This window comes from Nanorana parkeri, unplaced genomic scaffold (assembly GCF_000935625.1).
Source record: "Nanorana parkeri isolate BGI_ZX_2015 unplaced genomic scaffold, ASM93562v1 scaffold321, whole genome shotgun sequence".
Taxonomy (NCBI): Eukaryota; Metazoa; Chordata; class Amphibia; order Anura; family Dicroglossidae; genus Nanorana; species Nanorana parkeri.
The window spans coordinates 462,899-487,097 of NW_017306589.1; the positions used below are offsets into that span (position 1 = coordinate 462,899).

Genomic DNA, 24,199 nt, shown 5'->3' on the forward strand with positions numbered 1-24,199 from the left:
TCTGGTAGGAAGTTTAGGGGGATCCCACGATTTTTTTCCCTCATTTCGTTGGGGTGGAAGATTCCCCTTAAAATTCCTATTAGACCTAAAGGGCCTGGTATGACTTTTGGGGGAACTGCACGCACGTTTTCTATTTTTAAATTAAGGGATCCCTTCTAACATTCCTACCAGACCTAAAGGGTTTGGTATAAATTGGTGGCAGAACCTCACGCTTTTTTTTTCTTTTCTTTTTTCTGTGAACTGTATAAAGAAAAAAAGTGTCATTTTATTCCTTTTGTCTAATGTCACTTTGCTGCAACGAATATTTGTTCGTAAGGAAAATTCGGACAGACTACCGCTAGCGAAAATGTTTTTTTTTTTTTTTAAAGTTCATGCTTAACAGAATAAAACTTAATTTGGGAAAAAAATTCAGATGCATCCGAAATTTTCAATATCGGAAATTGGTATTCGTTGGCATTCGTTATTTCTGTCATTCGGAAACTCGTATACATCCGAATGTACAAATTTCCCTAAAAATGAATCTTTCCGAAACGAAGCACACATGTCTAAAAGTAATGACAATGGAACTTATGTAACAAGAGCGTTACCACAATGTAACGATATTACTGGGTCCTTCATGCTCTATGACACTTTTGATTAAAGAGAGTGACAGTCCCTCCACATGAGATGGGAGCTAATTATATATCTGCAATCTTTGTTTTACACATAAACATTTGATACAGGACAATGAATTCCCAGAGCACTCTGGGTTACCTATAGGGAGCCTGTGCAAAAAGATCATCATTTAGGTGTGCCTAACACAGCACAATGTCTAGATACATCCCTGGGAATCTCCTGTCGGGCAGTGCAAGTCTCTCTATTGATCACAGAGCACATTGTACAGAGATGTGCAGAGAGCATGGCAGAGCTCCGACCTCAGAACTGGAGATAGCCATGACATATCGGGCATTCAGATATCGGGGGCTCCCAGAACTCTAAAAGCTCAATGAAGGTTCACATGCACTTGTGTTCTCGTTTGCATCCAAGGTATTATCCTCCATTGAAAAATTGGCATTTATTATAAAGGGGGACATAGAAAAACATTGTCCCATCCTTGTGGACCTTCCCCTAATATTGATGTGGACACTAGGTGGAACTGTTGGCTTTACACTAAAACTTGTGACATGAAGAAATTGTCAGAATGTCCAATATGAAGAGGAAAAATCACAAGCTGAGCATATAATGAGATAAGTGATATAAAATAGAGTGAGGACTCTCGCTTAAACTCTCGGTTTAAGGCAGCCAACTCACACCTTTCATGGGTAGAGGTCAGGATGGAAAGATAAGAGCTGCCACTGCAGGTGTTAACGCTTTAACCCTTTCACTGCCCAGAGCCTTTTTGCATTTTTTGCACAGGTTATATTCCACATTTTAGGCCTGAAAATTACTTGAACCCACCAAAATGATAGGGCAGGGAGAATTAAAGTGAACCTGTTGCTTTGCTCTGCACACCTGCTGTGGCCATTATGAGGAGTTCCCTCACTCCTGCTGGATTTTTTACATATTGTAAATGAAAGAGCATGTAATAGGAAGAGCTGGAACACACAAATATGGTCATGAACACCCAAAACTACCAGGTGGACATGAGGGAGATCTTCCTGCGTTACTATCCAACACATAAAATGATGCCAGGGGGTGATGCCAGATATTTCTCCAATAGAGTTCTCAAGATATACAGATTCAAGAACATGTCAGATCAGGGGCATACCTTGTCCCGCCGGGTGACTGTCCCCTCCTCTCTCTGCCGGCGTCCATCACCAAGATGGCCGCCGGCAGGTATCAAAAGATCGCCGCATGTGTGCGATGACGTCATCGCGCACGCGAGTGGTGACGTATGGGCAGGGTGACACCCGGTTACCGCTCCGGGTGTCACCCAGCCTCGGGACACCCCTGTGTCAGATAAATGTAGGCCTCATGCACACTGGGGTGATTTGGGATTGCTGTGGCAGGAATCCCAGATCTCCTGTTTAGATGCAGCCACTATACTCGTTCAAGCAAATGGTCGGGTGACCGAGGCAGTCCGCATGTAATTGTATATGATAACGTGTGGTTTGGAATACATCACCATAGATCACTAGAGATCCATTTAGTGACAGTAATCTACCGTGTTTCCCCGAAAATAAGACACTGTCTTATTAATTTTTTTGCACAAAAAAAGCGGTATTATAAACCACAATGGGGGGAATTTATCAAAACTGGAGTAGAGAAAATCTGGAGCAGATTCGCACTGCAGCCAATCAACTTCTCAACTTCCAATCAAACTGAAGAGAGATGCTGATTGGTTGCCATGGGCAACTGCTCCAGATTCTGTCTGCTCCAGTTTTGATGAATTCCCCCATTTGTATTGTAATTGTATCACATACGATTACATGCGGACTGCCACATACAGATGCCGTCGCATCTAAACAGAAGATCTGGGATTCCTGCCCCAGCAATCCCAAATCACCCCGTCTGCATGAGGCCTTACTCCCCAGCAGCTGCCATCAACTGCAATGTGCAAGTCCCTTTATTGGACATTTGACTACAGTACATTTGTGTCCAATGCGCTGGCCAGTGAGATCCAGCTAATCTATACATGGAGAGGACTTACCTACCCCTGGTCACTTACCTCTCCTCTCCACTGTCTTGTCCCAGAATTTCTTAACTCCATCCTTGCACCGTTCTTCCTCTTTCTTAACCTGGGTTGCTGTGTTTGGATTGGTGTTGAGAAGGGTGGCAAAGCTCGCGGCAACAATCCCCATCTCCCGGATACAACCCGATGGACATGTTATATACATTTCATCAGGTTTGCTATAACTCAGCAATAATTGGCGGTTCAAGGTGAACCCAGTAGCAAACGTAATATTTCCTTGCTTGTTATCACTGTACGAGCACAGGGAAATTTTCTGCATCAAGTAACCTGCAAAGAGAACATAAGAAATGACGGAGATAAAACACAGGAAATGATGGAGATATAACATAAGAAATGACGGAGATAAAACATAAGAAATAATGGAGATATAAGATAAGAAATTATGGAGATAAAACAGAGGAAATGATGGAGATATAACATAAGAAATGGCGATATAGCATGAGAAATGATGGAGATATAACATAAGAAATGGCGATATAGCATGAGAAATGATGGAGATATAAGATAAGAAAAGATGGAGATAAAACATAAGAAATGATGGAATTATAACATAAGAAATTATGGAGATAAAACAGAGGAAATGATGGAGATATAACATAAAAAATGATGGAGATAAAACATAAGAAATGATGGAGATATAACATAAGAAATTATGGAGATATAACATAAGACATGATGGAGATAAAACATAAGAAATGATGGAGATATAACATAAGAAATGATGGAGATAAAACATAAGAAATGATGGAGATATAACATAAGACATGATGGCGATATAACACAAGAAATAATTGTTGAAGAATTATGAGTGGATAAGTTCCCCATCTAGGGCTCCGTTCACACGGGGCAGATCGCAGCAATAACCTACAGATTACTGTGGCAGGAATCCCTGGTGTCCTTTTCCCTGGTTCTTCCATCCACCGGCCACCACATCACTACAGGACACAGCAGGGCCGTCGAGCCCAGTAGATGAGACCACAGCCCGCAGAGAGGGACCGGACGCATCAGAACCTCCTGGAAGTGTCAGATGTAAAGATTCTGCTGGTAGTTAAAGCTGAAAATTGGGGGGCTTTACAGCTCCCCTCCGCTAGGGATGGGCTCAATGTTCGAATCGAGCAAGAGTTTGAGTGCCTTGTGAAGCCCTGATTGGGTAAAGCACTGCACCTGACCGCATGTCGGGTGTAAGACTTTACCCAATCACAGCACATTGCACTGTGAGAGCCATGATTGGGCAAAGTAATGATGACTTTGTCCAATCATGGCTCACACAGCTAGGTTTACAACTGTAAACAGTTGGGCGGAGCTGTCAGCGCTAGCTCAGCCCAGTTGTTTATATTTTGCCGGCATCTGTCAGAATGCCATTCTGCGGCGGGAGTTCGTCGCGAGCAGACCGGTCGGCGGGCGTCTGTTTTTTTTAAAATTATTTTTTTCTTTTTTATTTCGTCATCCTCGTGGACAACGCTGGACGTCGTGATTGACCTTAGGATTACGTCGGTGGATCCATTTTTTTTTAAAAATAAAATACCTGTCAAAAACATGTCTTTTTTTCTTTCTAATTAAAGGATTTTTTCAAAAGTAGTGTTTTTTTTATTTACAATTTATTTTAACCCTTCCGTGAATGGGTAGGGGTACAAGGACCCCTTACTCATTCACAAGGTGGGGGGCGGCATCTGGATGACCCTTTATTAAAGCGGTACCCGATGTGAATAAGCCCTCCTGTCCGCACCCCCACAACCAACGCCCTAGGGCTTGTGGGGAAGAGGCCCATGTCCCCATCGGCACGGGGACAAGGTGCTTTTCCAGGGGCAACACTAAAAAAGCACCCTCCCAGTGCCGAGGGCATGTGGCTTGGTATGTCCCCCCCTTTCTTGCCCTGCCAGGCCTGTGCTCAGATCAAAGGTCTGATTGGGAATTTTAGGGTGACCCCACGTCTTTTTTCCCGCATTTTTGGGGGTGGTGTTCCTCCTTAAAATTCCTACCAGACCTTAAGGGTCTGGTATGACTTTTGGGGGGAACCGCACGCTTTTTTTTTTGTTTCTTTAGAAAAGTCACTTTTTGCTGCAGAAGGTTCTATACATCATACAGATGCGCCACTTTCCAGGCAGTTTAAGGGACCCCCCAGGCACGATATTTAAAGGAATTTTTCATTTTTATTGTTACCCTTTAAGTGATGTTAAAATCACTGCTCCTTTAAAAACTGTTTGTTTTTTAAAGTGTTTTTTTCATTGATTCCTGTCCCCCCGGGCAGTACCCGTATCCCCATACACCTTTTATGGCCATTCACTTGCATATAAGCCTTCAAAAAGGGGACATTTGATTTTCAGAGTTCTGGTCCCATACACTTTCATTGAGTTTGAAGTTCGAGTTCGAACTTTTTCCATGTTCTAAAGTTCAAACTCCATAAGAACTCGGGTGTGTTCGGCCCATCACTACTCTCTGCCTTGCAAGAGCTAAATGTTCACTAATGCCTCTATGGGACCTGGAAAAGTAACTTTTACTTACCCTAGCCCTCTCTGCCATGGGCATCCAGCACTCATATCTTCTCCCTGATGCTCCGTCCATTGGCGCCCTCACGCTATTGTCTTTGCATTCTACATGATGGTATCACAATTAGAGATGCACCATTTTTCCAGGCCGAGTACGAGTACCGATACTTTTCCTCACGTACTCGCCAATACCAATTACCGATACCTTTTTTGTGTGTCATGTGACAGTTTTTCCAAAACAATAAATACTAATCATTTTAGGACAGTGGTGGAGTGTCGGGGCCTAGTACCAGCTGCAACCACTGCGCCCCTGGTAGTTCTGCCACTGACTTCAAGCTGCAGATGGACTACAAATCTCAGCAATACATTATACAGCAATGCAGAATAATAGTATATATGTATTGCTATGTACTCTGTGCTGCTGCTTTGCTCCGGGGTGCCTGCCTGATGTCTCTGGAAGAGGGTCTCAGGTGGGGGAGATGTGCAGAGGGTCTCAGAAGAGGAAGATGTGCCAGCTGGCTGAAGTGCTGTAGAAAGCTGCTGCAATGTCCCCAGCAGCCGCTTCATTTCGAAAAAATTAAAGCACAGGTATCGGTTATTGGTATCGGGGCATTTTCACGAGGCGCACAAGGATTCGTTGTGCCACAGTGCAAGGAGCATGCTGACAATAACAGAGTGTCACAGAGATGAGCTCATTAGTCTGCTGCTTCTCTGTTCTGTCCAGACACAGGCTGGGTAAGGAAAAGACCTGTAAGATTTACTTAACTGTCACAGAGAAAAATCAGGTCACCTTCCCTGCCAGACAGGGTTGTGCTGTGTGGCAGAGCTGTGTAAATCTCAGAACTACATGGATAGAACTACAAATCCTTTGGCAGGTAAACCAATTCTTTATATATTTCAATTTCATCTGTAAATTTAGCTGTTTGCCTGGAGTTCAGCTTTAGAAGGAACAAGAAAAAAAATAATACTGAGGGCCGGTGCAGACCTGAACGATCCAAGATCGCACAATTACAGACAGCAATTACATGTACCTTTTTTTTGCAATACAAGACGCACGGATGTTTCAGCCGCGATGGTGTTCAGTTGCACGGGCGGAATTGCGGCGGGAAACCTTGCGATCCGTCTGGTGTGACTGGGGTGCCATTTAAAAAATAATGGCACCCACAGCGCGTTTGTCGGTGATGGGCGACTACGTGACCATATGGTGCACGATTGCCGCGCGGTCACGGATCGCCCAGGTGTGAACATGGCCTAACACTGCGGGATTACCCTGATAGTCAAATTGTTACATTGTTACAACGATGAGAAGATGAAGAAATGAGTAGAATACCTGTTCCCGGGGTCCATAGCGTGCCGTATATCAGCAGCAATACAATAAAAGCTCCGCTCATCTCTGCAGACTCGTCAATTCAATCCTCAGAGTAAACTGAAACCCAGAAGAAGTTTGTTACTCAGCCCTGAAATCTGCAGCCAATAGAAAAACAGGCGTGGGGTGACATCACCTGTTACTAGGTAGACACTTGCTCCTACTTGTAAGGGACTTTTTGCTTTGTGTGTTCACACTGAACCAAACCACGAATGTGCAAGGGGAATTTTATTTTATATTTACACCGCATGTTATTTCTGTGCTTCTCTTTACAGAGAACTGGCCGGGTGTGTTTGTAAATGGTTATGAACTACTTGAAAGAAAATGGGAAGAAGCTTCAAAGTGGATCTATGAAAACAATTAAACAGAAGTAATTTATTTATCATTCCTTTAAGCTATTAAAAAAGAATTATAGAAGCAGCAAAATTGAAGCTAAAAATAACCTGATATAGCACGTAGACCATTAAAAGATAAAAATAACAAAATCAGCTTTCGCTGCAGTTTTCTGTTTTTCTGCCACCAGTTGTCCTCAGTCTGATGACCAGCATCATTCAACCCACTTCTGGTACATGCAGTTCCGGGTCGCCGGGCAGGTAGTTGCTTTCTACATTTAGCCCTGCTTTGGGCAATCAGAGCTAAATGTACAGCGGGGAAGCCGCTGCTTGTTTTGTACAAGTGATCGCGGCAATATCACCGAGATCACTTGTATGCAGAATGCAGGCCTGCCTTTCTCCATGTGGGGTGTTGGCGGGTAGGGGGGGCGCATTGAGCAACCTGGCCTTGGGGCAGCAGAGAGAGTGAATCCGACCCTGAGCGGAGCCTGTGTAGGGAAGAAACCCCGCGATTCAGGTAAGTAGGGGGCAGGATGGAGGTGGAAGGTTGTTGATGTGATCGTGTTTCAGGTTACAATCTTGAATATGGATGCAACATGAAACGTGGTCTAAAAAAGTAAACTTAGGCTTTAATGGCTGAATGTGAGTTTGTGGCTAATGTAGAGAACCATGCTTGTCCATTCTGTCCTATTTGGCTCTTTGTTCTTCTCCAGTCTACTTTTTTAACTACATGATAAGGAGTTGAGGGGGAACCAATCGAAAAAGTAATGGCCAGAAAAAATACTTCATCGATCATGGGAGAACTGTGCCAGAGCCGAGATTAGAACAAGGTGGTCCATGTATGGAAGGAAGCCATACCCTGATCATGGGAGAACTGTGCCCGAGCCAGGATTAGAATAAGATGGGCCATGTATGGAAGGAAGCCATACCCTGATCATGGGAGAATTGTGCCGGAGCCGGGATTAGAAAGAGATGGTCCATGTATGGAAGGAAGCCATACCCCGATCATGGGAGAACTGTGCAGGAGCCGGGATTAGAAAGAGATGGTCCATGTATGGAAGGAAGCCATACCCCGATAATGGAAGAACTGTGCAAAAGCCGGGATTAGAATAAGGTGGTCCATGTATGGAAGGAAGCCATACCCAGGATTAGAATAAGATGGGCCATGTATGGAAGGAAGCCATAACCCGATCATGGGAGAACTGTGCCGGAGCCGAGATTAGAATAAGGTTGTCCATGTATGGAAGAAAGCCATACCCCAATCATGGGAGAACTGTGCCGGAGACGGGATTAGAATAATATGGTCCATGTAACTCTGTCCAGCTTCCAGTTCACTGATGTCCTCGATTGCCAGGGAGCTGAGCGGGATGCTCTAGCTGGCATCCCACAAGCTCCCAACAACCAGTGACTATTGTGAGCTGCTGACAGCAACACAGCCACTCCTCCCACCACAACGTACCTCACCCCAGCACTATAAGGTGCACCTGCCGCCACCCCCCAGCACTATCCGCAGCTCCCGCTAACACACTCACCCACCCAGCACTATCAATAGCACCGCCAACACCCCAACCCCTGCTCTGCTGTCTCAGGCAGCATAAATGGTAGGAACTACCCTTTAGTCCCTACCCTTTATGACATTTTGGCCGCTGAAACATTTTGACCGAAAGTGGCACTTTGGGCAAAATGCTAAAAGTACCATCTTTCGGCCGAAATTGCGGTGCATCCATAGTTTCTCTCCTCCCCACTGTGTGCTGCTCTGTGTCCCCTCTGACACAGAGCAGCGTCCAAGGGGGAGGAGAGAAACTGTCAGAAAGCCGAGCGAGGCGGGGAGGAGAGCGCTGTCTTCGGTCTATCACAGGAGGATGAGCTCTCCTCCCGCACCGACCCGCTCAGCCTCCTGTGGCAGATCAGCATGGAGAGTAGGGTGTGAGGGAGAACACAGCTGTCACAGGATGCCAATCCGGCGGTGTGGGGGAGGAGTTAGCTGTCAAATGAGACCAAGCTCTCCTCCCAAACCACCAGCTCAGCCTCCTGTGACAGCAAGTCAGGATGGAGAGTGGGTACAAGCACTCAGCGATCAGTGATCACTGAGTGTTTGTAAATATTTGAGGACTATTCTATAGTAGTGATGCTCTACATCACTTCCTGTTCATTCATGATTGAGGATATAGTAAACATACTATCTCCACAAGTTATGAATGGACAGGAGCACTCAGCAGAGAAGATTCCTGTTCATTCATAACAGGGGCTGCAGAGACTCTGTGTCCTCAATCTCTTTTTCTATTAGAGTATCTACAGTTATATTTACAGTCTATTAAGATACAGCTGTCCTCTTATCTGACCCTGCAACCCCCACCAGGGAAGGTTTTACTTTGTGGGCATTCAATCACTGGCGGGACTACCAGGGAGGGTCGCAGCGGTCGCAATTGCGACTGGGCCCTGGCATTCCGCCTGCAGGGGGGGGGTCCAGCGAGGAAGAAGAGGGCCCCCCCCGAGATCGTGCCACTCCTTCCCTGCCACTCTGCCACCCACAGCATGTACGGGCGGCTGTGCGGCAGGGCTGGAGAGTCTGTCACACTTGATGTAGCCGAATTTGCCGACCTCAGCATCTGCGCTTGTTGTGCACAGATCAGTATTATTGAGGAAACCGAGATTTATTCACAAAATATTTTGTTTAAATTGTTAATTGTGACCGTTAATAATATTCCATCCGTCATTACTGCCAGCCATCATTTACTGCCATCCATCATTTACTGCCATGGACGGCATATTATTAACGGTCACAATTGACAAATACAAACGAATACTTTGTAAATAAATGCCGGTTTCCTCGGTAATCCCATCTGTACATAAGCGCAGATACTGGGTCAGCGTTCTCGACAGAACACTGCGCTAAAATTTTAAACAAGCAGCTGCCTGAGGTCCCGCGCTTGTTCTTAACCATGCGGTGTCATGGCGGTGGGGAGTTGGGCACTTCATGGTTTCTTGCACCGGGGCCCTGAAGGTTCTAGTTACGCCTCTGCATACAATCTCATTCATTGATACCCAATTTAATACCTCTTTACCTCTGTATTCCTGATCAAGCTGGCTGCCGACATACCTCTATGATTAGGCCCGTCTGTGGTGAAATGCGTGAGAGCGGAGCAGACCTTATGAGGTATTGAGCAGTATCTTGTTGGAGTGAGCTGTGGCATCAGAGTTCTGCACTTTGGGATTTACAGACTGACTGTGAAACGTGTTGAAGTTAGCCATTATCAATCTCCTTGTTAAACCGGGTAAAAAGCACACTATGGCCCAGTTGGCAGCAGTTGTTATATAGCTCTGAGGCAAGTGTACACATGTAAAGTTTGGAGAGCTCCTTGTAGAGAGCGGCTTTCAGAGGTATCGTTGTGTAATTATGACTAGTTCACACCAGAACCGCATGTGTCATGCTTTTTACCACGACTTTACCGCAATTTATGCGTTTTGTGTACTGAGTTTTTTGGGGGGGGTCTTCTGCTTAAAATTGCTTTTCGTTGCATTTGCATGCATTTCGTTGCGATCCGATGCAGCTAAAATAGGGCAAGCAGTACTTTTTCTGGCTGCATCGGAATGGACTGCTCTGGTGTGAACAGTGCACAAGAATCCCATAGAAAAGCATTGTGATGCGTTTTTGATGCAGCTCAAAAACGGAACAGACTGCATCTGGCGTGAACTAGCTCTAAGAGTAGTGGCTGCACTCAAAATAAGTATTTGTTTATTGTTTACAAGACAATTTTAATGAACTGTATATTGTACAAAAGAGTGCAGTAGGCAAGCGTGACATCACCCCTTTACTGTAGCATTGCTGAATTCCAAAAATCTCACTAGAAGTCACTCTAACCCAGTGCAATAGAGTCTTTTTGTGAGATTGCTGGAACGCAGCAATGCCCAGGATCTTGCAGGAAAATATAGTGATGTCACCCTTGTCTAGGTACCTTGATGCATATATATAAATGTATATAAACCAATCCCCCCCTCCCCCCCCCATAGGCTTCTTTAAAATGTGCTACAGGATTTTTGGGGGGGAGGAGGGGGGAAGACACAGTAGCGTAACAATCGCCATAGCGACCCAGGCGGGGCACAGGGGGGCCCGGCCAGATGCCGTGCGGGCCGCCTGGGTGGCTATAGCATCTTATGCTGGTGGCTTTCACTTGCGGCTGTTCTTCTCACAGCTGCTGCGGAGTTAAGGAGAGCCAGCAGCGGCGGTGGAGCAGGCTGGACCCGGCAGTGGAGGAGGCGGGGGCCCGTGGTCGGCAGCAGAGGAGGAGGCGAGGCCCAGTGATGGAGAAGGAGGCGGGCCTGGCGACGGAGAAGGAGGCGGGCCTGGCGACGGAGAAGGAGGCGGGCCTGGCGACGGAGGAGGAGGCGGGGCCCATCAGCGATCAGGAAGAGGAGGAAGAAGAGTTTATAATATCTTTGTATTTTAAATAAAATTAAATACATAACAAAGGACTCTCAGAGCACTATGAGTTAGCTAACCAGAGAGCTGAATGGTAGTCTTCTCTTTTCAGGCACGATGTATATAAATTAAACTACACACAGAGATATATACAGAGGGAGGAGGAGACTTCACCATCCTATCACAGTCACTAACATAGAAAACAATAATAAATATGTCACAATGACCTGAAAAACAGGGAGAATAAAAGAAACTGTACCTTAATATCAAAATCTGACAAAATAATTCCTTAATATAATAATTTGTATTCATTTATATGGCGATAACAACTCCCTCTGATCTGTACAGAATCATTTAAACATCTGAACAAACAAGCCACAAAGGAAGCCACAGCCATAAATGAACATCCTGTAATAAAGGTGTAGCAATGTTCTGTGAATCTGTACATGGACCAGTCTCTCCTTGCTCTCTCCCCTGGCTGTCTCTCCTTGCTCTCTCCCCTGGCTGTCTATCCTTGCTCTCTCCCCTGGCTGTCTCTCCTTGCTCTCTTCCCTGGCTGTCTCTCCTTGCTCTCTTCCCTGGCTGTCTATCTTCACTCTCTCCCCTGGCTGTCTCTCCTTGCTCTGTCCCCTGGCTGTCTCTCCTTGCTCTCTCCCCTGGCTGTCTCTCCTTGCTCTCTCCCCTGGCTATCTATCTTCACTCTCTCTCCTCTGCTTGTATCTCCTTGCTCTCTCCTCTGCTTGTTTCTCCTCGCTCTCTCTTCTGGCTGTCTTGGATCCTGAGATGAGTTGTGATGTCATTGTCTCTCTCTGTTGTGAATTTTGAAGATGGATTTCTCCACAATGCCCATAGCTACAGAGGTGAATGTTTTAAAGTGTTTTACTGCTTGTTCAGAATATGTAAATACTTTAATGTGGATAGTCTGGGCACAGGTTCACTCAAGGTAAACTGGCACACAACAAGAGGTAGTTAAAGGTGAACTAACGCTAGGAATAATCTATTTTAAACATTTACATTAGGCCAGCTTGGTTTCCTGTAATTACCGATATGTCACATCCGGAGGGCTGCAGGGGAGTCTCACCATAGTGGTCTGTGCCTTTCCTGTTCACTTTGGTACATTAAACACAGGAAGTCATCTCTTGGCACTTCCTCCACTCACGAAAAAAATCTTGTTTCTCTTCCAATAAATATAAGGCATTTTCTGATTGGATGAGGGTACATTGTGACATCATCAGCCCCTGCTTTCCACCTAATGCAATCAGTGTTTGTATCCCTCATCTTATGAAGATCAAATTTAGCTAAACATGAGTTGCAGCCACACAAACATGAAGAGTGGTAGACTGAGGCAAATACTGGGGAGAGAAGCTAAAGGTACATAAAACGCCCGGCAAACATCCCATAATGGTCCTAATGCGTGAGAGTGCATGAAATAAGAATTGTCTGTATTGTCCCATACGGTCCCATGAGCTTCTTATGAAAATGAGAATCTGATTGGCTGGGTAACCCGAACAATTTGACTTTAATGCACCCAACAAACCAAGTACTGCATTTAGGACAATGAGTGGAAGCAGGGCCGGATTTCCCACAAGGCCACCAAGGCCCGGCCTTGGGGCAGCAGGGAGTAGAGGGGCAGCAGCGGTGTGAAATTCCTATCTACATGCAGTTCCGGGCGGCGGGCGGGTAGTTGTTTTCTACATTTAGCTCTGATTTGGGCAAGCAAAGCTAAATTTGTACAAGTGGTCTCGGCTTGCATGCAGCCTGCAGTTCTGTGATACTCATTGGAGGCGACAGGTTCCATAAAGAGAACCTGTCACCTCCAAATGCTATCACACAGGGGTTTGGTAGCTCCTGTGTGACAGCAATAAAGTTAAGTGAAATTTTTTTTATAAACAATAATAAAATAAAACATTTAAAAAAACAACAAATAAAATAAAAAAAGTGATACAAAGGGCAAAAAAATTATAAGATAAAAAAAGTATAAAAACACAAAAAAGTAAAAGATAAAGAAAAAATTAAAAAAGTTAAAAAAAAAGTGATCAAAAATTAAAATAAGAAAAAAATGTTAAAAAATTAAAACCAACAACGGCTGCCACCCGCCATCTGGTTGTCATTCCCCATAGGGGGGTTGGCGGGGAGGGGGACGCATTGAGGAGCCTGGCCTTGGGGCAGCAGAGAGAGTAAATCCGGCCCTGAGTGGAAAGTGACTCTGTGATTGGGACATGATGGTGTTCCGGTATCTAAGATAACCTAAGAGTGTTCTTCACATCGCAGATGGTTGGAGCCTTGACCTCCGAAACTGAATACAAGTTATCTCCACTGAGGGGGTGTACGATAGAATGGGTTTTTGCAGAATTCTTTTGACAACTCTCACACCTCCGGAGATGCAAAAAGAAGCTGTTGTCACACCCCAAACTAGGTGTGGTCTGTGCAAAGTTCTTCCTCAGTGAGAAGAGAAACATCTCTGCCGAAAACCTGCAGGAATCAGAAGTAGGAATGTTACTTAATTCTGCAATTGTCTATTTTCCTCCCCTGTATTCAATTATAGGCCAACATAAGACAGCATGACATAACAGCCAGGGTCCTAACATTTTTGAAAAGGAGGACAGCAATGGCAGCCTCCATTATTTTATCATGATAGATTTCCTTTAAATTTGCTTTCACTAAAATATATGTGAACGCACAACAGCAACAGCAAACGCACATTATAAAACAGAAAATATTCAGGGACCATATAGAGAGGTACCAAATAGGTACCATATACAGTATATTCAGGTACAATTTATAGAGACTACATTGGCAAAGACATGTATAAGTAACCTAAATTGATACATAGATTGTTTTGGATAATATACACATACAATAATACCTGGTAATTCTAAAATTAAGGTCATTGTTTAAGCACTTCCTGTTTAAAAGTGACAACACTGTGATTCTACGTTTTCACCCTGTCACACAGGCTTCCAATGGAGGCTACAAGTAGCCATGTCAGCACATATTATTCAGACATGGTCCACTGTTGTCACCATCCGGAAACCCGTCCTGAGAAATACCATGCGGACAGAAGTTTTAACGTTCCCAGTTCTATTCAGAATGAAAAACAAAAACAACATTTTGTCTGAGGTTCTACTTTTTGGGAGAACAGAAATGTATTGAGTCCTCACCTCCGTACATACCAGCTGAGGATTCACTTGACAGCATTATATCCTGGAATGGGAGAGTAACCTGAAAAATAAAAGAGACGGACGTTGTACTGATAATCGCCCTCATTTCTAGACTGACCGCATCCAGGTAAAAAGGTGATTGTCCCGTCTCACTGCTTACATCATACAGAAATGATACTTTAAAGAGGACCTGTAGTGCTGGAGAAAAGAAGCTGGTTTTGGGTGAGGAGGAGGGCACTGCTCATCTTTTTAAACTCAGAATGCTTTTTAATTATTAGTCTTGTCCCCATCCTAATGAAGCCCCGCCCAACTATAATACCCAAGTCAAACTTTATGTCATTAATGTGTATTCATCCAATACTTTTTTGTTTTGTATAGAACAGGGAATGGTTAAGACTAGGGATGCACCAATACCGTTTTTTCGGTATCGAGTACGAGTACCGATATTTTTTTTCGGTACTTGCCGATACCGAATGTCCCATTAAGGAAGCCAGGCGGCGTGTAAAGACTCGCCACCCGGCTTCCTGATTAGCAGGGAAGCCGTCTCCATGCTTCTCGTCACCAGGTGATCCGGCTTTCTGGCCAATCAGGAAGTCGGGGGGTGCGGGTAATGGCTCGCCACCTGGCTTCCTGATTGGCCAGCTTTTCAACCAATCTGTAAGCCAGGCGGCGAGTTATTACACGGCGCCCGGCTTCCTAATTGGCCGGGAAGCCGGCTCCATGTTCCCTCGTCACCAGGTGACGAGAGAGCATGAAGCCAGCTTTCTGGCCAATCAATGGGGCAGGTAATGACTCGCCGTCCGGCTTCGGGATTGGGCGCCTTCCGGGCCAATCAGGAAGCTAGGCGGCGAGCCATTACAAGCTGCCCGGCTTCCTGATTGGCCGGGAAGCTGGTTCCATGCTTTCTCGTCACCAAGCATGTAATGATTGACTGCCCACCTCCCTGATATCGGAAGTTCGGGTATCGGCCTAGGCATCGGAGCATTTGGGCAAGTATGAGTACTCGCCCCCAAATACTCGGTATCAGCACCATACTAGTACTCCTTTCCATCTTGCCTTGAATTGTATTGTGATTGTAATGTCTTCCTTATATTGTAAAGCGCTGTGCAAACTGTTGGCGCTATATAAATACTATGTAATAATAATAATAATACTAGTATCGGTATCGGTGCATCCCAAGTTAAGACCCCTGTTATTTATTTTTTACTTTCTATATTCCATCAGGAAGATTTCCGTTCATTTCCTGTCCCACAAACACAGCAGGACATAAGCAGAGATCTCTCCAAAACAAAGGGATATCCCCTCTTAGAGAGTTGTCACCAGAACTGGTGTCCCCAATGGAAGATTTCCCCACACCTCCTGTGACAACTATAAAATGATAAATTTCCTTTCACTTTCTGTACCGGAGACAATGGTCACCAGGAAACATAGAGTGGATGAATCTCCCCAGCAGGGACCCACACAATAAAACTCTCACATGAGGTCAAACCCCTCATCACTCTATTGAAAACACTCAAAAGAAGTTTTGGCTTTACATAGAGTTTAAGCCCAATAATTTGCATATCCCCGCCCACTATCTCAGATAGAATAGGCAATAAACCGCTTATTTTTTTGATAGGCAAAAGAAATGAGATGACATTCAAACACCTTCTGTTTATAAAAATTCAACTTAGCTTAATATGGAAAAAAAAAATTCTACAAACGTGACTGCGTTGGCTTGCTGAGGGGCATGAAGCTAAAAAGCCTCACGTATGAGTAATGTGTACAATTCTGGATGTGCATCATAGAGACATGTGACCACAATGGACGGGTTCAAGGCTGCTGAGGTACATTGTGTTCTCTGTCACACAATAGAAGTGAGAGCGGGAGAGATACAGACAATACAGACTGCAATGTGTCAGTATACAGTACACTGCTCTTGGCACTATATACTATTTATCTGTGTGATGGCTCATTATAGATTATGATCGGGACATATGTTGGGAGCAGCCTTCCAAAATGACAGTGTTATCTTGGTAAAGCAATGGAGATCCTACACGAAAATCCAAACATTTGTTTTCTTATAGCCGGCCATACACTTTGCATTCTGATTGTAGAATCTCTGTACAATCTCCTTTACATTTACCAAACCTGTAATATGAGGACAAACCTAAACAACCAATTCAATGTGTATCCAATCCGGCAGACATTTAGACTACATACTTTTTGGTAGATCTAAAGGAGGTTGTACAATCAGATTGTTGTGTGTGTGGTCTGCTTAAGATGCATTAGTTGGGAGCTGCAGAGTATATAGAGATATAACCATTTATGTACACTTTTGTTATCATGTGAATACAATGTTTGTTCCTTATCAGACACTCCTTCTGTCTTGCTGCTGAAAGTGAGAAGAAATTCTGGGTACTTTCATGCATGGGGAAGCATGTGACCCACTGCCTCCCTCTCATGTGACAGCCCTGGTGCCTGGTGATTGGTCCAGTGCTATAACCTGGAGCAGTGTGGAGGCAAAGGAAAGGTGAGTAGGTGGGCAATTAAACTCCAAGAAATAAACTTATTTTCTGGGTTTTGCTTTGTGCAGATGCTTCTAATGAAGGTTATTGCTGGTCTGATCCGGTCCACTTTAACCAGGGCCAGGTTCCTCAATGCGACCCCCTGCATGCAGGCTGCATACAAGTGATCTCAGCAACTTCGCCGGGATCACTTGTACAAAACAATCGGAGGCTTCCCTGTTGTACATTTAGCTCTGCTTGCCCAAAGCAGAGCTAAATGTGGAAAACAACTACCTGCCCGGTGCCCGGAACTGCATGTCCCGGGCATCGGGAGATAGGAATTCCCCACCCCTGCTGCCCCGAGGGAAATACGTCCCTGGCTTTAACACAACAGTCTGAGCTTCCTTGGTGCCCAAACGTACATTCAGTGCTACACTTCCGGAGCTGTAACTGCTACGGGTCTCATATAATAAAGGATTGTGTTGTTTAGCCGCCCCTCCAACCCCACGTCCACTCACAGGACCTCTTAGGCTCTATTCACATATAGCATTTGCGTTTCCTGCATGGTTTTCCATGCCGAAGACCGTGCGGGACAAAAACGCTAATATTTTTAGATCCGCACAGATGCCGCTAGTTTGCGGTTATTAAATAGCCGCGAACGTGCGGAATCCGCCAGATTATCGCACTTGTACTATTTTGGGGGCCGCGTGGTTTCGTGCCACGTGGTCCCCGCAATGGTCTGAACGATGCACATTAAAGTGCATTGTATTCTCTGTTTAGAGCGGCTCTGCGCGTATCAGTACAGCAGAATATGTGCGGTCAGGTGTGAATGGAGCCTTATATTCTGTTCACGTAAAACAAAGCGCTATGTGAATGGAAAAGAGGTGAGATCACCTTGTCCATCCAGAGAACCCCTTGTGTTGGAACCCTGACCAATGGTTGATCTAATTTTAGGTGGACTTGCCTGTGAAAGTGCACAAGGCACAGGTGGACAAGCCTCAGGCACTTCAAATGGGTCAAATAATCACACAGTCTACCTTATGTTTTCCAGCAGGAAAGTCACACTGGTTTGTTATGAAATAAACATTAACTGACAATAACAGAGACAAACATCTGATACAATGATAAAGAAAAACACACACACAAGGACAACGTGATACATTTATATTGACAAAGGTGATTCATTTTAGGGGCAAAAATAAACAAGTAGAAAATACAAATACAGACAGAAAAAAAAACATAAAGACACATTCATGCTGCTAATATACAGTACAGACATAAAACATGTACAGAGTTACAGGACATACATAGAGCGTGCACTTGCACAAAGCAGGTTAACACAACCAATACAAAGAGAAACAAGTAGATAGATAGACAGACAGACATAGAACAATGTTTAATACATACAGTCCTCTCTCTATGTCCATTATATAAAAAATGGAACAGTTTGGAAAAAAAAAAAAAGCTCTGCTTTAAAAACACTTCACCTAAAACTAATGATCTGTAGTAAGGTGTCTCTCCTGCTCTAGGCCATTGATCAGCATCACCAATTCCTGGTGCCTGTGCTGCCTGGACCGGGCTTTTGCCATAATGTGCAAGTATGTCCAGCAGATTTAACTGCCAAAGTGCCTCCCACCAGCAATGTAATGGCCACAATCTCCTTCATCACTCCTTCACCGCCATGTCCATCTTCTAGACATGTGCGATTCGTTTCGTTACGAATCGAAATTCGTACAAATTTTCCTGAAATTCCTAAACATCTTCATACCGGTCTTCTTTGGGGTTCAGTGCATTTGGTCATCTTGATTGCCCGGCTCAGGATGACGTAACTCCTGTTTGGTGTGCACATGTGTTCATTCATCCCGGCACCCAAGGCATGCTGTGAATATACACTAAGCGGTGCATGTGCAACTCATTGTATATATAGAAGGAAACATTGCTTGCAGGCAGAAGAAGAGCTTTAATTGAAGGAGAGACCTACAGAGTCTACCTGAGAGTAATTTTTAATCTTAAGACTACAGTTCCAATTTACTACAAGTTCCAAAACCCCTGATGTTGATCCTTGTGTGTACCCAGACTAAAGGTGCTCATAGATATCAGACATCAGTCTTCTGGCCAGATCATGAGATGTTCTAATATCTATGGAGCATTGGAAGATGCAGCAATCAAGGTTGGCCAGGGAAGGAGAGGTTAGAAAATCTTGTCCAATCATTCTAATTTTCTTCCTAATAAGCCAGTTCCTAAAGCACCTCCCCGCCCTCACTTCCTTCCATAGGCCTAAACACAAATGCCCAAACAATGTAATGCTTGGGAAAGCAATGCACATCTCAGATTCCTGAATACCTGGATCCTTCTTAGATGTCTGATTGCTCTATAAGTTCTATGGGGACATTTAAAGCAAAAAGCTCTAAGGCTGCCTTATACATTAGGGGGTGGTCAGATCTGTAGGCACCACTATTTTTGCCAGAACTGCAAGGCCCTTAAGTGCACCCGTACCCAGACCATGGACATTAAAGTATCCATGGTGAAGTAAAAGAGCTTTAAAGTTCAACTCCTCCATAGATTGACCCCCTTGTGGCCCCCACTGGCGGTATGTTATGCGTTTTGTGTTGTGATACGCACCTTTTCACATTCTTCTTGTCAGGAATGTGATACTGCAGTGTCATCTTTAATTTCAGCTTTTCTCTAGGTTGGGTGCTGACTATGTCAGTGCTGCTCTCTGCACCAGTACACTATAAATGAAGGGTTCTGTATGTTGTGGCCGTGATGCTCTGACCCTGGGTGTCATTGAACCTGGAAGACTGAGGACATCTTTTGTCAACGAAGAAGTACTACAGGGGACAGCTCCAAGTTGGAAATTAGCTGCCTTTTTTTTTTTTAACACTGCCTGGGGGGACATTCATATGCTATGCTAGGCTATTCATAAATAAACATTTAGGTCAGAGCTGGGCTTTACAATAAGCCATTGCTGACCTCTCTAGCTGCAGGCACTGGGGAGAAATACATCTTCAAAGTTCACAACAGAGGCACTGAATTCACAACTCCTCTCCCCTTATTTTTTATGGAGAGGCGAAACTTAGCAGCCTGCCAGCCCCCTAATATAAACAAAACTCGGGTGCTGTCAGGTGTTAGAAACCAACTACAACTTCTCTTCTCCCCAACTTCTCCTCTGTTGTGAACTTTAAGAATTAATTACTTCACAGTACAATCAGTTAGAGAGGTCAGTGATGGCTCGTTTTTAATCTCATTTACTGCTTGTTAAGAACATGTGAGTACTTCAATGTCCGGCACAGATTCACTTTAAAAAGGAAAGACACAACTCGGTTGGATCAACGAAATTTAATGTACCAAGACAGTAGGGAGCAGTGCTTACGGATCGACACTACGAAACGACTAGGTACAAGGTGCCCAGATGTTCTGTAACATCCTACAGTGACATTGAACTTGGTTTATTCTTATTACTGAACACGTTTTTCCCTGTATGTGGGTCACCATGACAACCACAGAACTGTATATCTCAATGTCAGTTATGCATAAAGAAAACATCAGAAGTGTTCTAGAACTCTGTGTTCTATAATACTTGTTATAAAGGTATGTCCTCTTTTCCTGGAATCGGAATTACAGTAAAGATAATTAAAAAGGCTACAAGCTCCCCACTGATGTACAGTATATTATGTCAATGCAACGCTGACCATATACATTACAGTCTGGATGGACAATCTCGGGTACAATCCCCTTTTGATGTACCAAAACTATAAGTATGTGAGAACCGCCGTGACGTCATCGCGCATGCATGTGGCCTTACCACGCGCGTGCGCGATGACATCATGGTGCATGTGCAGCTATCTAATTGACGCTTGCCGGCGGCCATCTTGGTGATGGACGCCGGCAGAGAGAGGAGGGGACGTTCACCCGGCAGGATGAAGTATGCTGCCGAGTCCCCTCGTCTCTCCTGGCACTCCATGGTCCTCTCGGGCCATGACCGAGCGCCCGACTTTTTAGAGGGGGTGACACCAAAATGACTGTCAGTCATTTTGGTGTCACCCCTCCAATGGTGTCACCCGGGTGCGGACCGCACCCCCCGCGCCCCCCTTGTGACGCCACTGCCGCTGCTCTTTATGTGGAAGCAGTGGTCTAATTTGGCACCTGCTAAGTCAGACCTACAATTCCTTAACTAGCAAAGCTTGGGTTGCCCACCATTCAGTGAGCTTCAGCTGTGACGCACCATGGGGCATGTGGGACTGCTGCAGAGAGACCACTGCTCCCACACAAGGTACAAAGGTTGTCTATGCAGCCTTATGACAGCAATTTGGACTCACTATAGGAATAGGACTAGCCTCATTACCTTTAAAAGAATATTAAATTATATATTTTGGCTGCACATTGACTCTGATTTATAGGAAAATTATGACTGAAAGACAGATAACAATAACGATTCCAGGACCTCATATACCAAAGGGTCTAAGAGAAGTCTACTGCCCCACAGCAACCATAGTATTCTTACTTTCATCTCTCAAACTACAAAAAAATGGATTTGGCTGTCATGGGGCAGTAAAGGATGCTGAATTTGCTGTGTTAGTAGTCGCGTCCTGATGGTGACATTATATGGGGACACAGCGTCTGTCATTAGCCTGTTCTTCATCCTCATCCATCAATGCACACCCCTGGTAGAAGGGGACTGAGGAAGCCCCCCAGGAGGAGAGGCTTGGTAATTCCCCCACCGACAGCTCACCCTGCACTGAACATGTCTCACTCTCCTCCCCGAGATCCAAATCTTCTTCCACTAGTGTCTGTGAGGCAATGGGAAGCAGGGGAGATGTGGACACATTAGTCACAGATCCTTCAGGGAGTATGGAAACCTCTGAAAGAAGGCAAACAAGGTGCAGAGATGTCAATGAGATCTTAGCATGTGATCAATGGTGAGAGACTGCTCGGGCCCCATTAATGTTAATGAATGTAGTCTACATGGCCTCTATTAATAGTGCCATGTCTGTCAGTAATTCACACAGTACCAAGAGTGTGTTGGCCTCACAAACCCATCTGCACTAAGGAGCCCAGTCCTTTGCCACAGCCCTTAAACCTGAACTCCGGGCACATATAAAAACGTGATTTAGTATGGTTATGCGTTTATTAAAAACCATGAAATTATGTTGGCTTATTGTGCCTGAAAATGTTTATATTAGCTTCCTGTAATTATCTGCACAACAGCACTCAGACTGGCAGAGGGAGTTTTCAGGCTTAAATACGCCTGAGTCACAGAAAATGAAAGTCAGAGAAAATTGGGCGATGCCTATGCTTGTCCTGGGCCAAGACTCTGTAATTATTGAAGCTGACGCATAACAGCCAGGAAGCTTGCATTTTCACAGAGAGGGGTCATCAACAGCAGCCCACCTATTTCTCTTACCAAAGATGAACTTAAAATAGACATTTGGGCAAAAACTCAATCATTTAAATGGAAGGGGAAGGACTGCAAACACATACAGGACCTGTGTAAGCTTGCAGTGATCCAGACTTACCACTAGATGGCAGCAAAACATTAATTATCGCGCGATAAAACGCTAAGTGTGAACGGGGCCTTAGAGTACAGCAGATTGGACCTCAGTTCTTTAGGCTCTGTTCACACCTAGGCGTATCGAATATGCGCGATTCGCGGTTAAGAAAACGTGTGTTTCCGAGGGCTACTTGGCTGTATCCCAATGGAAACACGCGACAAAAATGCCGCAAAGAAGCTCATGTACCTTTTCAGGCGTAGGCCGTTTTGTAGCGCGTTCAGACGGGCTGAAATATGGCAAGGTGTGAACCATACCCATGGAAAACAATGGGATTTTCATGTTTGAGCGTTTTGTAGAGCGTTCGTAGAGCGTTGAACGCGCTACAGAAACGTACAGGTGTGAACCAGGCCTAAAATTGAGTTCAGCTTGGAGTTGGGCACATAAAACTAGTGAACGATTTCCGGATAAAAGAAGTCAATGAGTGAAAGGTCCTCAGTGCAAGACCCTAGAAAGAGTGTGCTTAACAACTGAACTGATATACTGCCATTTAGGCAACACACATATCTCTGGAAGTCTCATCCAGCACCACTCTCACCTAAAAAATTATTGGTAGTGTCAAGATCTAGCTGACCCTCTTCTGTATTTACCTGCTGGCCACTTACAATCTTTTTGGGCAATATGAAAGTATGGGATGCAGGGGTTGGGGTAGGACAGCTCTCTACATACCCAGAAAGGATTAAACTAACATACAATAGCGGTGGTGCAGGATTTGGGGGTCCCGGGGTGCTATATGAGGTATCTGAGGGATTCTGCTGACAGTTTAATAGCTTTCTTCAGGAGAAAGGTGATCTTTAAGGGCTCCTTCACACCATGTACTTATCTGCACAGATCAACACAGGCTCAGCGTAACCAGCACACTGAAAACTGTTTTCAGGCCAGGTTCACACCATTTTCGCATTTCGAGTTTTTGCTGCAATGTTGCCGAGTTCCGGAGCAGTTTTTTTTTTTGTGTGCTTTTTTTTTTTAAGCTTAAAATGGGCTCTCCACTGCATTTGCATGTGTTTTGGTGCGTTTCTATGCCTTCCAGTGCATTCCATACCAGACAAAATGAGGCCTGCAGTATTCCTCTGGTCTGGAACGGACTGCGCTGGTGTGAACAGAGGCCAGAAATAGCAGAGGGGTACATTATGATGCATTTTGGGTCCCGAAACATTCTGGTCTGGTCTGGAGATGATCTGGATGTGGTGTGAACGGGCCCTCATTGTTCCTCGTTTACACCATAAGATAAGGTGCGTTGCGGTGGATGATGTAAAAATGCAGCATCTGCAACGCACCTCATCGAATGTCACCGCAGTGCATAGAGTTGAATAAGGGTAAAATGTATATACAACGCGCACACAACAGCTTCATATTGCCCAGTATGTTAATGACCGTCTTACCGCTTCTCTTGGCATTCTTCCAAAAAGCTATTCCTGTAATGAGGCAGACGAGTCCCAACGCGAAGACCACCGACGCGACACTGATCTTAATGATCTGTATGTTGGTCAAGCCGTGCTCTGCTCAAACAAGAGGATGGTGGAAGGGAAACATAAACAATGAAGGAGATGAAGATAGATTACATTCCTAGGAATCTCTATACAGAGTAACAGTACATACAATCAGGGCCGGATTTACTCTCCCTGCCGCCCCAAGGTCGAGTTCCACAATACGCCCCCGCGCCGCCAACCCCCCTCCCCATCAATTGAGAATGTCAACCAGATGGCAGGGCGGCGCCAGGGGGGGGGG

General features: G+C 44.9%; 2 protein-coding genes across 2 annotated transcripts in view; both read right to left on the minus strand.

Moving 5' to 3' along the window:
• LOC108788347 (HLA class II histocompatibility antigen, DM beta chain) overlaps positions 1-6,579 on the minus strand; it is a 16,525-nt gene extending 9,946 nt beyond the window's left edge. The window contains exons 1-2 of the mRNA XM_018558102.1: positions 6,488-6,579; positions 2,648-2,938 (exon numbers count right to left, since the gene is read on the minus strand). Of these exons, the coding sequence (XP_018413604.1) occupies positions 2,648-2,938; positions 6,488-6,548 (352 nt within the window). The 5' untranslated portion in view covers positions 6,549-6,579. The remainder of the gene's footprint in view (positions 1-2,647; positions 2,939-6,487) is intronic.
• A 6,933-nt stretch (positions 6,580-13,512) lies between these two features.
• Positions 13,513-24,199, minus strand: part of LOC108788348 (HLA class II histocompatibility antigen, DM beta chain-like) — a 20,981-nt gene continuing 10,294 nt past the window's right edge. The window contains exons 3-5 of the mRNA XM_018558103.1: positions 23,854-23,970; positions 14,464-14,497; positions 13,513-13,747 (exon numbers count right to left, since the gene is read on the minus strand). Coding sequence (XP_018413605.1) covers positions 13,513-13,747; positions 14,464-14,497; positions 23,854-23,970 — 386 coding nt within the window. The remainder of the gene's footprint in view (positions 13,748-14,463; positions 14,498-23,853; positions 23,971-24,199) is intronic.